Here is a 13,272-nt window from a genome sequence, read left to right as displayed (position 1 = left end):
AAACTATAGACAAATATTTCTCATTTAGCATACATGCGGTGACTGCTGGTTAGATGGAGCAACAGGAACTCTCATTCATTGCTGGTGGAAATGCAAAATGACACAGCTACTTTGGAAGACAGTTTAGAGATTTCTTAAACTAAACAGTCTTACCACATAATCCAGCAATCACACTCCTTGATAAGTATCCCAGTGAAAATATACTCACACACAAAAAAATGTATACAAATATTCATAGCATCTTTATTCAAAACTGCCAAAAGTTAGAAACAACCAGAATTTCCTTAAGTAGTGGAAAGGATATACAAACTGTGGTTGATATAGACAATGAAATGATATTCAGCCCTAAAAAGGAATGAGTTATCAAGCCATGCAAAGACATGGAGGAACCTTAAATGAGCTTAGGTTATTAAATTACTAAATGAAAGGAGGAACTCTGAAAAAACTACAAACTGTGTGATTCCAACTACATATCCTGAAAGAGGCAAGTTTTTTGGAGATAGTAAAAAAAAAGTAAAAAAAAGATCAGTGGCTAACTTAGTCCATTTTCCCTTGCTTTAACTGAACACTTGAGACTAAATAATTTATAAAGAAATTTATTTTTTATTGTTCTAATGGCTAGGAAATCAAAGCATGATGGGTCTTACTGAATAAAGACCGTACTGATTAGAACTCTAGAGTTCCAAGGTGGTGCAGGGTGGTAAGAGAGCTCATAACAGCCAAACTGACTTTAATAACAGATCTATTCTTCATGATAACTAACCTACTCCCTTGACAACCCATTTATCCATGAACAGAATTATACCATTCATAATGGCAAGATCCTCATGATATAATCACCTCCCAAAGATTCCAACACATGAATTTTGGGGGATACCACCAAACCATTACCAGGGGCTTTGTGGGAGGAAGGGTTGAAAAGACAGAGCACAGAGCACAGGGCAATAAAACTGTTCTATATGATATTATGGTAGATATATGACCTTTAACACATTTATCAAAACCTATAGACTATACAATACCAAGAGTGAATTCGAATGTAAACTATGCAGTTTTGGTGATAAACAATGTAGGCTCATCAATTGTAAAAACACCACTCTGGTACTGAGTTGACAGTGAGAAGTTGACCTGTAAGGGGCAAGGGATACATGGAACACTCTCTATTCTCTAATTTTGCCATGAAACTAAAACTTCTCTTAAAAAAAAAAATATATATATATATATATGCACATATATAAATTAAAAATATATGAAGGTTTTATTAAACTACAGTTGAATTAGTAAACAGAATACATACGCATTTGGAGGCTTTCCTGTATTCATCCTAGGAAGAAAATTTTCCTAAATTGCATATTTTTAACAATACAAAATCCTTCCTTTTTCTACTATATATCAAATAAGGAAAAGAAAAGGTTTTGTGTTTCTAAGATTTAAAAACAAGAACTAAGGGTAAGAATGGAGGAACTTTGGATTGTGTAGAGGAAAATGAGGGGAGGGGAGAGGGCAGGGGAAGGAAAGAGTGGAATGAGATAAACATTATTACCCTATGTACATGTATGATTACAAGAATGGTATGACTACATTGTGTACAACCAGAGAAATGAAAAGTTGTACCCCATTTGTGTATAATAATCAAAATGCAGACCATAAAAATAAAATAAAATAAAATAAAATAAAGAGCTAAGGGCAACAAATGCTACATGTGTGACAATGTCACAATATTTGATGCACTAGAGTAAAACCAGCTTATACGCCTACATATACCACCCTATGACAGCCCTCCTTGCCTCTTTCCCCTCAAACCCACCATCAAAAGTTCTAGTCCATAGTTTAACTTCTCACAGAATGCCTTTTGAGATGATGCACAAACCTTTTCCATATCGAGGTGGGGCTCCCTTTGCTTTAAAACTATCCACTGGTGCCTTTGTATCGGTTTCCAAAGCAATGCTTATCTGTATCTCAGACTTGAACTTGGTGTATTTATTACTCAGTAACTGGTACCATTTCGGTGCCTAGTGAATAATAACAAAGCAGAAAACATCTTTAATAGCTAACAGGGAAAAATGTGTATTAGAAATTTTCCTTAAGGTTTTAAATAAGAGCTGGGCACAGTAGCACAAGCCTGTAATCTCAGCTATTTGGGATGATGAGACAGGAGGATGGTGCATTCAAGGCCAGTCTGGGCAACACAGCAACACCCTATCTCAAAAATAAATAAATAAATAAAATACTATTAATAATAATAATAAATGGAAAGGTAAATTTCCTATTTTTTATTTTTTGGGTATTTTTTTAGCATTCTTCTCTTTGGAAAAAAAAGTTTTTTCACATTTTCTTCAGAAAGAAATCATTCCTACTCAGGAAGTCATCAACTGAACTTCCCTTTGAAAAAAAATACTTAAAAGTTTAGATTGCCTTCCTTGCTTGAATTCCTATGCTTCAACCGATAAAGTATTAAAGGAAGAAAACATAACATTATTTCTTTATATCTTTAACCTTTGTATTTCCAATCTCACTTAGTCCTTTACATAACAAAAGACTCAATTTTCTGTTACATCACTCTTCCTGTTTCACACTTTTTATTCTATCTTTTCTCCCTGACACATTGCTGCTTTGACAATGCTTTCCAATTATTGCAGGAATCACTAGTCAGCAGGGACAAAATTTCAGCACTAGAAAATAACATTCTCACTCTGAACATTGTTATAAAAAGGCATAATAAAGGGGCTGTGGTTGTGGCTCAATGGAAGAGCACTAGACTAGCATGTGTGAGTCACTGGGTAACACATATAAATAAAATAAAGGTCTATCAACAACTAAAAAATATTTTTTTAAAAAAGGCATAATAACTGGTGCTTACGCCAATCAAAACCAAAAATGGCTATTTTATATCCAAGTTATGTTTGATAAGAAAAATAGGAATAACTAGGCCATACACTGTTTTAAACATACAACCTAGTTTCTTAAAGATAAAAATGCATAATATAATCTGTTGCTATATTTCACATTACAGATATTTTCTAATTTTAAATATAAACCTAAACAATAGATTTTTAAAAAAATTTTTTAAGTTGTCGATGGACTATATTTATTTTTACGCAGTGCTGAGAATCAAACTCAATGCCTCACACATGCTAGGCAAGTGCTCCACCACTGTGTCACAAATCCAGCCCTAAAAAATAGATTTTTAATCACTTGAAGAATTTATATTTTTCTAATATGCAACTCAGAACAACAAATCTTAATTTTTCTGTTTATTTTTATTTTCAGAGAATTAATTTATTTTGAACTTCAAATATTCTGCTAACCAAATTCAAATATTTCTGCTGACAAACAGAAAAGGATAACCAAGAATTTGGTTTCTATAAAACATTTCAATTTTCATCCATTTCCCCTTAACTTTGATCACAAATATGTGGACAAACTGTCCTAAAGAAAACTACATAAAGGGATGAGGAAAAACAAGAGCACTTAAAGGCACGATCTCTTTCCTTAGCTGTCTCGTCCTAAGAGGGTTTATCTTCACTTCAAGCTCTTTTAATGCATTTTATGAATGATTCCAAATTTGGGCTGGGCCCACTGGTTCATTTGCAAATATCACGGCTATCAGCAGCAAAAATGTTAATAACATAAATAATGTCTTCACAGAATGCTATCTTAATCAAGAATGGAGGGAAAAAAAGAAGGGAAGAGTTTAAAGTAAAAGAGAAAAAATTTTTAAATGTTTATTTTTCTTAAAATTGTGACTAACAAAAACATCAAAAAAATGAAAATTTCTAAAATCAATCTCATACAAAAAGATTGGAGAACATGTAAAAAGACATAAGAAATATGTTCAATAATAAAAGCACTAACTTTTTAAAAAACAGTACCTCAGGGAGAGGAGGTATTGGTTGTTTATTTCAATAAAGTTCACTTACTCTGACTTATGACAAATTACTTAACACTTATTCAGTTTCCTCATTTATAATACGGGAGAAATAACACCAATGTAATAGGGTTGTTCTGATGTTACCATTCAAAGTACTATGAAAATTTTCTGGCACATTAAAAAACAACAACAATAATTCTGTTACTCTTAGATAATGAAGGACATAAGGATTATTGATAGCAGACTCAAAAAGACCAATAAAAATGATAATTTAAATTGAAAGTAACTTAATTGAAACACACTTAATGTTATGTAACCAATACCCCTGCCCCTGGTAAGAATTTGCAAGGAACAGGAAGCAGGGAAACTAATTAGGAAGTTATTAGGAAAGTCAAAATGAGAAATTATGGTGGTTTACGTTGGGGTGGCAGTAGTAAAAATGCAAAAGAGTAGATCAAGAGGGAGAAAAAACAACTGGAATGAGTGCCTATGAAGGAGGGAAAAAAGAAGTGTGAAGGAAGATCTCTGTATTTCTAACTAATATATCCTGAAGGACAGTGGTGATGAGTCACCCAAGCAAGGAACCCTGGAACAGGACCACCTTTGAAAAGAAAGCTCAGGAGGTAAAAATGTTACGCATGAGGTAAGAGCTATTTGCATATAGATTTGAGCTTAGAGATAAGTTACTTTGAGAAAGAGAGTTCAAAGGGATGATTAAAAGGTTGGGATTTTCTAAATCAAACTTATAAGCTAAAACATAAGAACTGTCACACTAGTTCAAGGCCATATGGTTGTATTGCCCAGTATACCATGTTCTTTTTCATTAATTTGTATCTATTCAAAGTAATCAGTTGTCTAACAAACATCAAAAGAGCAATACCTGCTTTGTTTCTTGAGCAGTTCTTAAGTCCAGAACAATATAACCTATAGTTTCCTTGGCTGAAGATAAAGGATCCAGGGCAAAACACTGGAGTTTGATAGGCGTACGCTGTAGCCTGTAACATAACAATTTATGCAATAATAAATTCTTTTTCTTCTTAATATTGAACTGACTTTTTATTAGCCTTGAAAAGATTACCTATTTTTTTTAAATATTATCTATTATTATCCAGATAATTACAAGTTTGTTGGGTCAGGTACATCTAATTTATTTATTTATTTATCTATCTGGGTATGTGTGTGTGTGTGTATAATATATATATATATATATATATATATATATATATATATATATATATATATAAACACATACATATAAACATATACTTTTTGTGTGTGTGATGGTGGTACTGTGGCTTGAACCCAGAATGTCTACCACTGAGTTACATCCTCAGTCCTTTTATTTTCAGATGGGATCTCATAGGCTAGCCTTGAATTTGTGATCCTCCTGCTTCAATCTCCTGATTCACTGGGATTACAGGTCTGCACCACCATGCCTTGCTCTATTCTTTATTTTAAAAAATTTTTCAACTGTAAAGAACATTAATTATATCTACTTATAAATATCAACTAATATACAAAACATCAAAATTTTAGTCTCTTTTCCAAGAGGCTATCATTCTAGGTCAATGTTTCCTAAGCTTCTGTAATGTATAAACCCTTCTCAAAGTCAAAAATTATCATGAATCTTCAGAACTGATTGATTTTAAATTATCTTTCTTATACCCCATTGTCAAATACAAAATAACACACATATGCACTTACAGCTTTTTTACAGCTAAAAAAAAATAGTAAATACTATAAAATCAATCTACTAAATTTTAAATCAATAAAAAGTTAACATATGACAATAGTCTGTACATATTATATTGATTTCTATAGCATGAGTTCTGTTTTAGTCTGGAACCCCTATACTTACTCATGCATTGAAGTGAATAGATTTTGTCATCACTTTCGTCTGGTAGAAATACTCTTTATGACTGCACTTATAAATTCAATTTATCTCTGGTCAGCAGGAGTTGGTGGTACATGCCCATAATTGTAAGGACTCAAGAGGCTGAGGTAGGAAGACTAAAAGTTTGGTCAGACTCAGCAATTTAATGAGGCCCGTAGCAACTTAGTGAGACTCTTGTCTCAAAATAAAAAATATAAAGGGCTGGGGGATGAGGCTCAGTGCTTAAGGGCCCCTGGGTTCAATTCCAGTACCAATAAATAAATAAACAAACATCTCTGGTACTTTCTCAGCCTATAACAATTAAAGTGGTAACAACTGGCACTAACACAACTACAAATGTGGGCCCTGGCATATCATAGAACTCTAATCGGATATCCTAGATGCCATGAAAGGACATACAACATTTTGATATTTTCTAAGAATTTAATATCCCTTTAAATAAATCCATGGACTGATATAGTAACAGAAGTAAATAAATAAGTAAATAAATTTCTCCTTGCTTTCCTTTTTCTTTCTTTTCTATTTTGATATGATTTAGTACTGAGAAAGAGCAAGTATTGAAGTGATTGTGCTTCCCAGAAAGAAATATATTTTCAATTCTTTAATAAAGTATTGCTGTTCTTAACTGTTTCTGGTCAGAGTTCATTAAAAAATAAGATGCTATAACCTTAAGTCCATTTTGTATACTAACAAAGTATCTACAATCAAATATAAAATTAATTAGAAAGAACCCCTTATATCATTTCTTTCATAACTTTTCATTGGATCATAATATATATTCTTGGCAAACCAGGTAAAGACATAATGAACTAACAAGTTATGATGAATTTCAACTAATATTTGAAAGGTATTATTAAGGTACTTCCAAAATATGTAATTCTTCATACATTAGAAGGAAAAAAACAGCTAAGTTTAAAGTAGTAGTTAAATGCCAAGGCTCTGGAGATTGCCTGGCTGGGTTCTACCATAACCCAATTGACAGACTCAGGGCAAATTATTTAACCTTTCAGGCCTCAGGTTCCTCATCTGGAGAAATAATAATGTCAACTTCACAGAGTTCTTCTAATGTGTAAATGAGTTATTGTAAAGTATGATGAATTTTTTCTGGAATGTTACAAAACAATAAATATGATTATTACTATTACCTAATGAAATACAAATTTCATAACAATCTGAAAGAGACCTACAAAGATACTAACAAATTGAAAATAACATTCACCTGTGTTGATGAAGAACTTTCCTATCAATTTCCCATGCTAACTCAGTGGCAAATTCTGGCTGGTCAGTATGGTCCACAGGATCAGTAGCCAACTGTTCTCCATCAAACTTTGCTTCTACTACAAGCATATGCTTTGGACGTTTAGGGAAATGGCGACCTGAAGAGACAAGACTAGACAGGTTAATTGGAAGTGTACAAAATCAAATAGGATCACTTAGTATGTGTTTTTAAAATTGATAAATGTTAAGGGTGGCTGACTTATACATTGCATAAAGTATCTCAATAAGACATATACTCTTTCATAATTCATAAGAAACATGAATCAAATTGAAAGCTATAAATTAGTGTTTCTTAAATATGAATGTGCATATAAATCACCTGGGGATCATGTTAAAATGCAGACTTGTAGCAGATAGCTCAATCCTCGACCCTGATAAAAATCCAATAACAAGGACAGCTTTGAGAAAAAGAAAAAAGGTTTATTGGTTTGCTAGCAAAGGAGAACACAAGGGACTCCTGTCCCAAAGGTTGTGATTCTGCTCAACAGCAGGAATGGGGCTTTTAAAGAGGTGACTCAAAGGCTACATTGCACATGTTCTCTGTCTGGAGTTGTAATTCACTTGTTGATTTGGGAGAGTTATTTCTGAGATCTTCTGGTACCATCCCCAAAGTCTGGATTACTTCATTCCCATGGTGTGTCTGTACTTAAAGACAGATAACTCTGCCTAGAATGGGGAAGAAAGGTAATCCTGTTTCACCTGAGATTAAGGAAGGGGAGAGATTAGGGAGGAATAGGCAGAAAGGAAGGGAAAGAAACATGTTCATTTTAAAAATAAGTTGCAGTGGCAGAACAGCAAGGGTTATATTCAAAGCATAAAGTGGACCACTGTTACACTGGTTGAGTTGGTCTAGTTGGGGCCTGAAACCCTGCAATTCTAACAAGATCTCAGGTGATCTCGATGTTGCTATTCTTGGTTCACACTTTGATTAGTAATGATCTCAATAACATCTGGAATTTAAGAGTTAAAAATATAATTATAACATTACTATAAACATTACTATATTATACTTCTTTATAAAGAAGTCATTTGAAGAGTTGGGAAATAAATTAGCAAAAACAAATTTACCTGTATCTTAATTTTCCTGTCAATTCATTCAAGAATAATCACCAAATTAGCTAAAGCAAAATAAGCACATGTATTCATTCTATTCTCAAAGACTATATTATTATCAGGAAATATTTAAATATTGTATCTACTATATCAATTTCATTTGCATAGCCTTACACCATTTCTTCAATGTTTATTGAAGGCATATGCAGAGCCAGATATTAGATAATAGGCTGCAAAAAGAGTAAAACAGTACCTGCTCAAGGAAATAAGGGTCTTTTTTTTTAATTTAAATTTTTGCTGTTGTTTTTACAGACTGAATTTTGATTCATTGTACACAAATAGGGTACTTTTCATTTCTATGGCTGTACACAATGTAGATTCACACAATTCATGCAATCATACATATACATAGGGTAATACTGTCTGTCTCATTCTACTATCTTTCCTTCCCCCCACTGGGAAATCAGGCACTTAACTGAGGGTTTAAACAAACTTGAAACACTGAAAAGAAGAAGCTGAAGAATCCAATGAAGAATCCTTAAGAATCTTACACTGAGTCAACTAGTCCTCCTGTTTATAGTTCTGTGAAGAGGATCAAGGTTAGGGTAAGTTTAACCACTGTAAATAAATCCTTACTGCTACTCATCCTGACTTGAGCTGCGTGGTTAGGAATTAAGTTGGTTAGAAGGGCCTGGACTGTAAACCTGTGCGTTTCAGTAGGAGGCTCTTTTGAGACTAACTTATTAGGAATCTCAACACATGTGGCCTGGTTCTTATGATTAGCACTCAAAGGCCTCTCTCTGGACCTCATTTTCTGCTACTCTAAAAGATCATTATGTTCCCCATATACATTAAAGAACTTACATTTTCAGATTATCATACTAATAACCTCCAATAAGCTTGAGAACAAAGGATATGCAGTGGAACAAGGCACCTGCCTCATCCCAAGGAAAACAAATACACTGAGAACAGAAACCTTACCTTTGATCCATGGATCTAGCACTCAGCTTAAATGTTTCTCATGGTAGAAATTCAATTATTTTGTTTTGAATAAAGGGCATTTCTAAAACTTTAGCCAAGAAACTACAAGCAGTTCAATATAACTAAGGGCAGAGAACATATAAAATTGAAAAGGTAGGCAAATGTTCTACCACATAGCATCATGTTTGCTATACTAAGAAGTATAGATATTATCCTTTAGTACATTGAAGGATTTTAAGACAGATTTAGATATTGGAAAGATAATTGTCAAGAACCAAGACACTGTAGACGTTTCTGGAAAAGAAGGAAACAAGTCCTTAATCTAGGTACCCATAGTGGAAATCATTCATTCAAAAGTTTATAACAGCATCTCTTAATATTTGGAAAATAAAAATCAATTAAAAATTGGTGATCATTTGGAAGTTAGGGATGGGAAAGGAATCAAGGACGATTATAAGATTTGAGGCTACATTGTGCCTAGGATGAATGAAAATATAAACACAAAATAACAACGATTTTGTTGTTGTAAGGAGAATCACATAAGTGTTTTAGGTGTGTTTGTGGCAACAACCTCACACCTCTGATATCGAGTTATCCGAGTTATCTTCTCTGCACAGTGCTACTAAACTGAACTTAAAGCAATCTCCTATTTATAACTATATGCTGGCAATCTATTTCTTAGAATTTTAATTGTAAATTTCTTGGTTTTCAAGATCCTTCAAAGTCTATTCATTCTGGCTATACAAGTCTATTTCTTACCATGATATGCATAAATATTCACCTTACTTATCCCTGGTTTTGCTGCCTTCTTAATCGATCCTCCTATGTTTTCATTCTCATGTTGGCTTGGTTGTCCAGTCTCCGGAATGACTTTCTTCCACCTTCACCCACCTAAAGCTTACTTATTACTCAAGGCACTTCATCCACTACTTCTACCTCAAAACCTATATTTACAGTCCATAATGCATGTTTTAGTTTAACAACAGTTTTACTGAGATAATTCATTCACCCTATAGTTTGCACATTTAAATGTACAATTTAATGGATATTAGGATATTCACAGATATGTGCAAACACTACCACAATTTTAGAATATTTTTATCCCTCAAGAAAACCTGTGTATCCTTTAATAATCATCCCCTAGTTCTCCTTTTCCCACATATCACATGTTCTTAATATAACATTAGGTTCAACATATGGTATTCTGTGCATTAATTTGATCTCCCCTAGTAGATAGATCCTTACCTCCTCAAGGGGAATTATATTACTTTCGTTTCTTAATAGCACAGGACACAGTTCTAAGTCTAAAAGCTTTAGTTAAATAAATGAAAAGGTGATTTCAGTCCCATGTTTTTAAACAGTAATCTAACAGTTAACATTGTGCCAACTCTTTAGAGATTTTGGTCAGTCTCCTGTTCCAAACTCAAAAATTAGGTTTACACTATTTCCTTGCCTCTCACCCCTAAAAGAGTATCAGACTACTACAAAATATCCTCTTATGAAGGAAAAAAATATCCAGGCACAACTCTAGTTCAAGCAGGATAATTGCAATTTCAAGGCCAGCCTCAGCAAATTAACAAAACCCTAAGCAACTTGGTGAGAATTTGCCTCAAAATAAAAAAGGTGGGGATGTAGCTCAGTGGAAAAGCCTCCCTGTTCAATCCCCAGACTCCCACCGCCCAAAAGACTTTTCTTATCATTATATTCATAACCTGTCCCAATTTACATATAAACTCCAAGGCCCTCCAATTGCAATCTGCTTTCCAACCACAGTGAATTTAAGCAACATTTATTAAATGAATTTAAGGAAGGGAAAACATACCTTGCTTTTCCATAATTTAAGTGCTTTTTACTCTTTCCTTGACTCAGAATGCCCATCCTTACTTTTCTCAGCTGACAAAATCCTAAACATCTCTTACAGATTAGACTCAAACCAAAATATGCCGCCTCCTCAGGTAAACCTTCCGCAGCTTCCCCAGAGGTGGACATTCCCACTTCCACATCCCAATGAATTATGTTGCACAGTCTCCATCATACACTCTGAGCTTTTAAGCCCAGGACAGTCTTATTTATGCATTGCCAGCACAGTATCTAGCATTCAATGAGTCTCCAATAAACAACTGTCATTCATTCAAACAAAACTTCAAATATATAATATGCCATGTTAACAACGATAATCCCTCAAGTCCTCCATCAAGACTGGTAAAGGGAACAGTCTCTGCAATAATTCTGAAAAGGTAGGAAGCCTATATTCACGTCAATGGCAAAGTTCTTACAAATGGCATTACCTGGAGACTGCTGAACAGAACGTGCGTTCCAGGCACGCTTTCCCCTCACATATAAAAGCCATCGACATGCTGCTTCTGATGGAAATCGGTTTTTTCTACATTCTCTGGGGCTACGACTAGTCTCGCTAAATATCACTTATTCCTAATAGCTCTCATACTCCCTTGAGTGACTTTTAAATCAATTGCCTACCAGACATCGCTACGTACAACTTTGAACAAGTCTTTGGGGACCACAAAAGCAAAGATGAAAGGGCTCTTAAGGTTAACAAATCCTCGTTCCACACTACTCTTTTTAAAATTCAGGAAGCAGCAGTTGCAAAAGCAAGATGCGAGGCCGCTCACCTTCTAGGATGGACACGACGATGAGCAGTTGGTCGGACTTGGAGACCATGGTCGTGGTTGGCGGCCAGAGGCGGGGTCTGCTAGGTCTGCTAGGGGCAAGAGGGTCCTGGTGAGTTACGGGTAGTAGGCGACCCCGGGAAGGGCCCCCACTGCCCGCCCGCGCCCCTGGTGCCAGGACCCAGCTCCGCGGCCCAGACGAGCCGCCGCCTGCAGTGCGCCGGGATCCCCTGCCCCAGGCCGCCAGCCCAGGACCTAACCCTGCCCTGACTCGAAGGAAACCCCGCTCTGCAGCCCCGCCCGGCCCGATCTGCGGGTAGAGGCGAGCCCGCCGCCCCGGGACCTTTTGCCGCCTGCTTAGCCGCTTTTCAAACGCCCGGGCAGCCGCAGCGGACGCCACCGCGCCCCTCTTCCGCCTAGCAACCGGGCCCGCAGGCCCAGTGCCTGGGGAAGCTGGAGGACAAAGGGCGATAGAGATCAGGGCAGTCGAGGATAGAACGCCCCTCGTCCCGCTTCACCTCCCGCCCTTTAACGTTCCGCTGCAGAACCCTAGGGGAAAGACTCGTTCACTATCTCACAGCGCCCCCTGCTAGCCGGACGGGGAGAGGCGGGCAATTTGAGCAGGACGGGTTGCGCAGGCGCACTACTGCTGTAAAAAGCTTCCTGATGTTACGTAGTGCACTTTAACGAGTGTGAGGGTAGCGTATGCTTGCTTTATGCCGCAGCCATAACGGGAGGAATATATCCGTAGGAATTAAAATTCGAACACTAGCTGTTTTTCAGGCACCTGACGTCAACGCTGCTTAAAAAGCTAAGTTAGAGAAAAATGACTTAAGTCTAAACTCTTAAAATCCTTAAATAGCCCTCTCGGACCGCCTCAAGCTTCTGCCCTTTGAGAAAATAAGTAGCGTTAATACGGTAGCTACTGTAACCTTTGGCGCTGACGTAAACTCTCCGCGAATTTCCTGTACCTTAGAAATCCCCCTAAAAAAAACAAAAAACATTGTCACGTGGGCAAGAAAATTTAAAGGCATAGCTTCCACCCCTTGACCACAAGGCAACTAGCAAAATCAAACCCAAAATATTAAGGCGTGGATATACTGTCTGCTCCAGCCTTCTTAACAAATAGTACTGGGAAAACTGGATAACTATGTGTAGACAAATGAAATTAGATCCCTGCCTATCACTTGCACAATTGAAACGAATCAAAGACGAAGGAATTAGACTAGAAACTTCACAACCGCTAGAAGAAAACATAGAGTCAACACTCCGTCATATAGGTGTTGGCAGTCGCTCCCTTAACAAGACCTCCAAAGAGCAAAAAATGAAACCAAGAATTAGTAAGTGGGATGCCATCAAACTAAAAAGCTTCTGCACAGCAAAGAAACCATTAAGACCTTGAAGAGAGAGTCTACAGAATGGGAGAAATTCTTGGCCAGCTAATCCTCCGATAGGCGATTAATAACTAGAATACACAAAGAACTCAAAAAACTTAATACAAAAAAAAAAAAAAACTAATAACACGATGGACAAATGGGCAAAAGCACTAAACAAACTTCTCAGAAGAA

At 36.0% G+C, this 13,272-nt stretch overlaps 1 protein-coding gene across 2 annotated transcripts in view; it reads right to left on the bottom strand.

Moving 5' to 3' along the window:
* The window catches only part of Cep120 (centrosomal protein 120), a 70,765-nt gene extending 58,583 nt beyond the window's left edge, over window positions 1-12,182 (bottom strand). The window contains exons 1-5 of one of the 2 annotated variants that reach the window (XM_047555631.1): window positions 12,048-12,182; window positions 11,708-11,793; window positions 6,985-7,141; window positions 4,752-4,866; window positions 1,871-2,012 (exon numbers count right to left, since the gene is read on the bottom strand). In XM_047555631.1, coding sequence (XP_047411587.1) covers window positions 1,871-2,012; window positions 4,752-4,866; window positions 6,985-7,141; window positions 11,708-11,756 — 463 coding nt within the window. In that variant the 5' untranslated portion in view covers window positions 11,757-11,793; window positions 12,048-12,182. The other variant, XM_047555632.1, reaches the window with a different exon arrangement.
* Between the last annotated feature and the right edge of the window lie 1,090 nt (window positions 12,183-13,272).

The sequence above is a fragment of the Sciurus carolinensis genome, chromosome 6, assembly GCF_902686445.1.
Source record: "Sciurus carolinensis chromosome 6, mSciCar1.2, whole genome shotgun sequence".
Lineage (NCBI taxonomy): Eukaryota > Metazoa > Chordata > Mammalia > Rodentia > Sciuridae > Sciurus > Sciurus carolinensis.
This window is presented reverse-complemented; position numbering and strand designations above follow the sequence as displayed.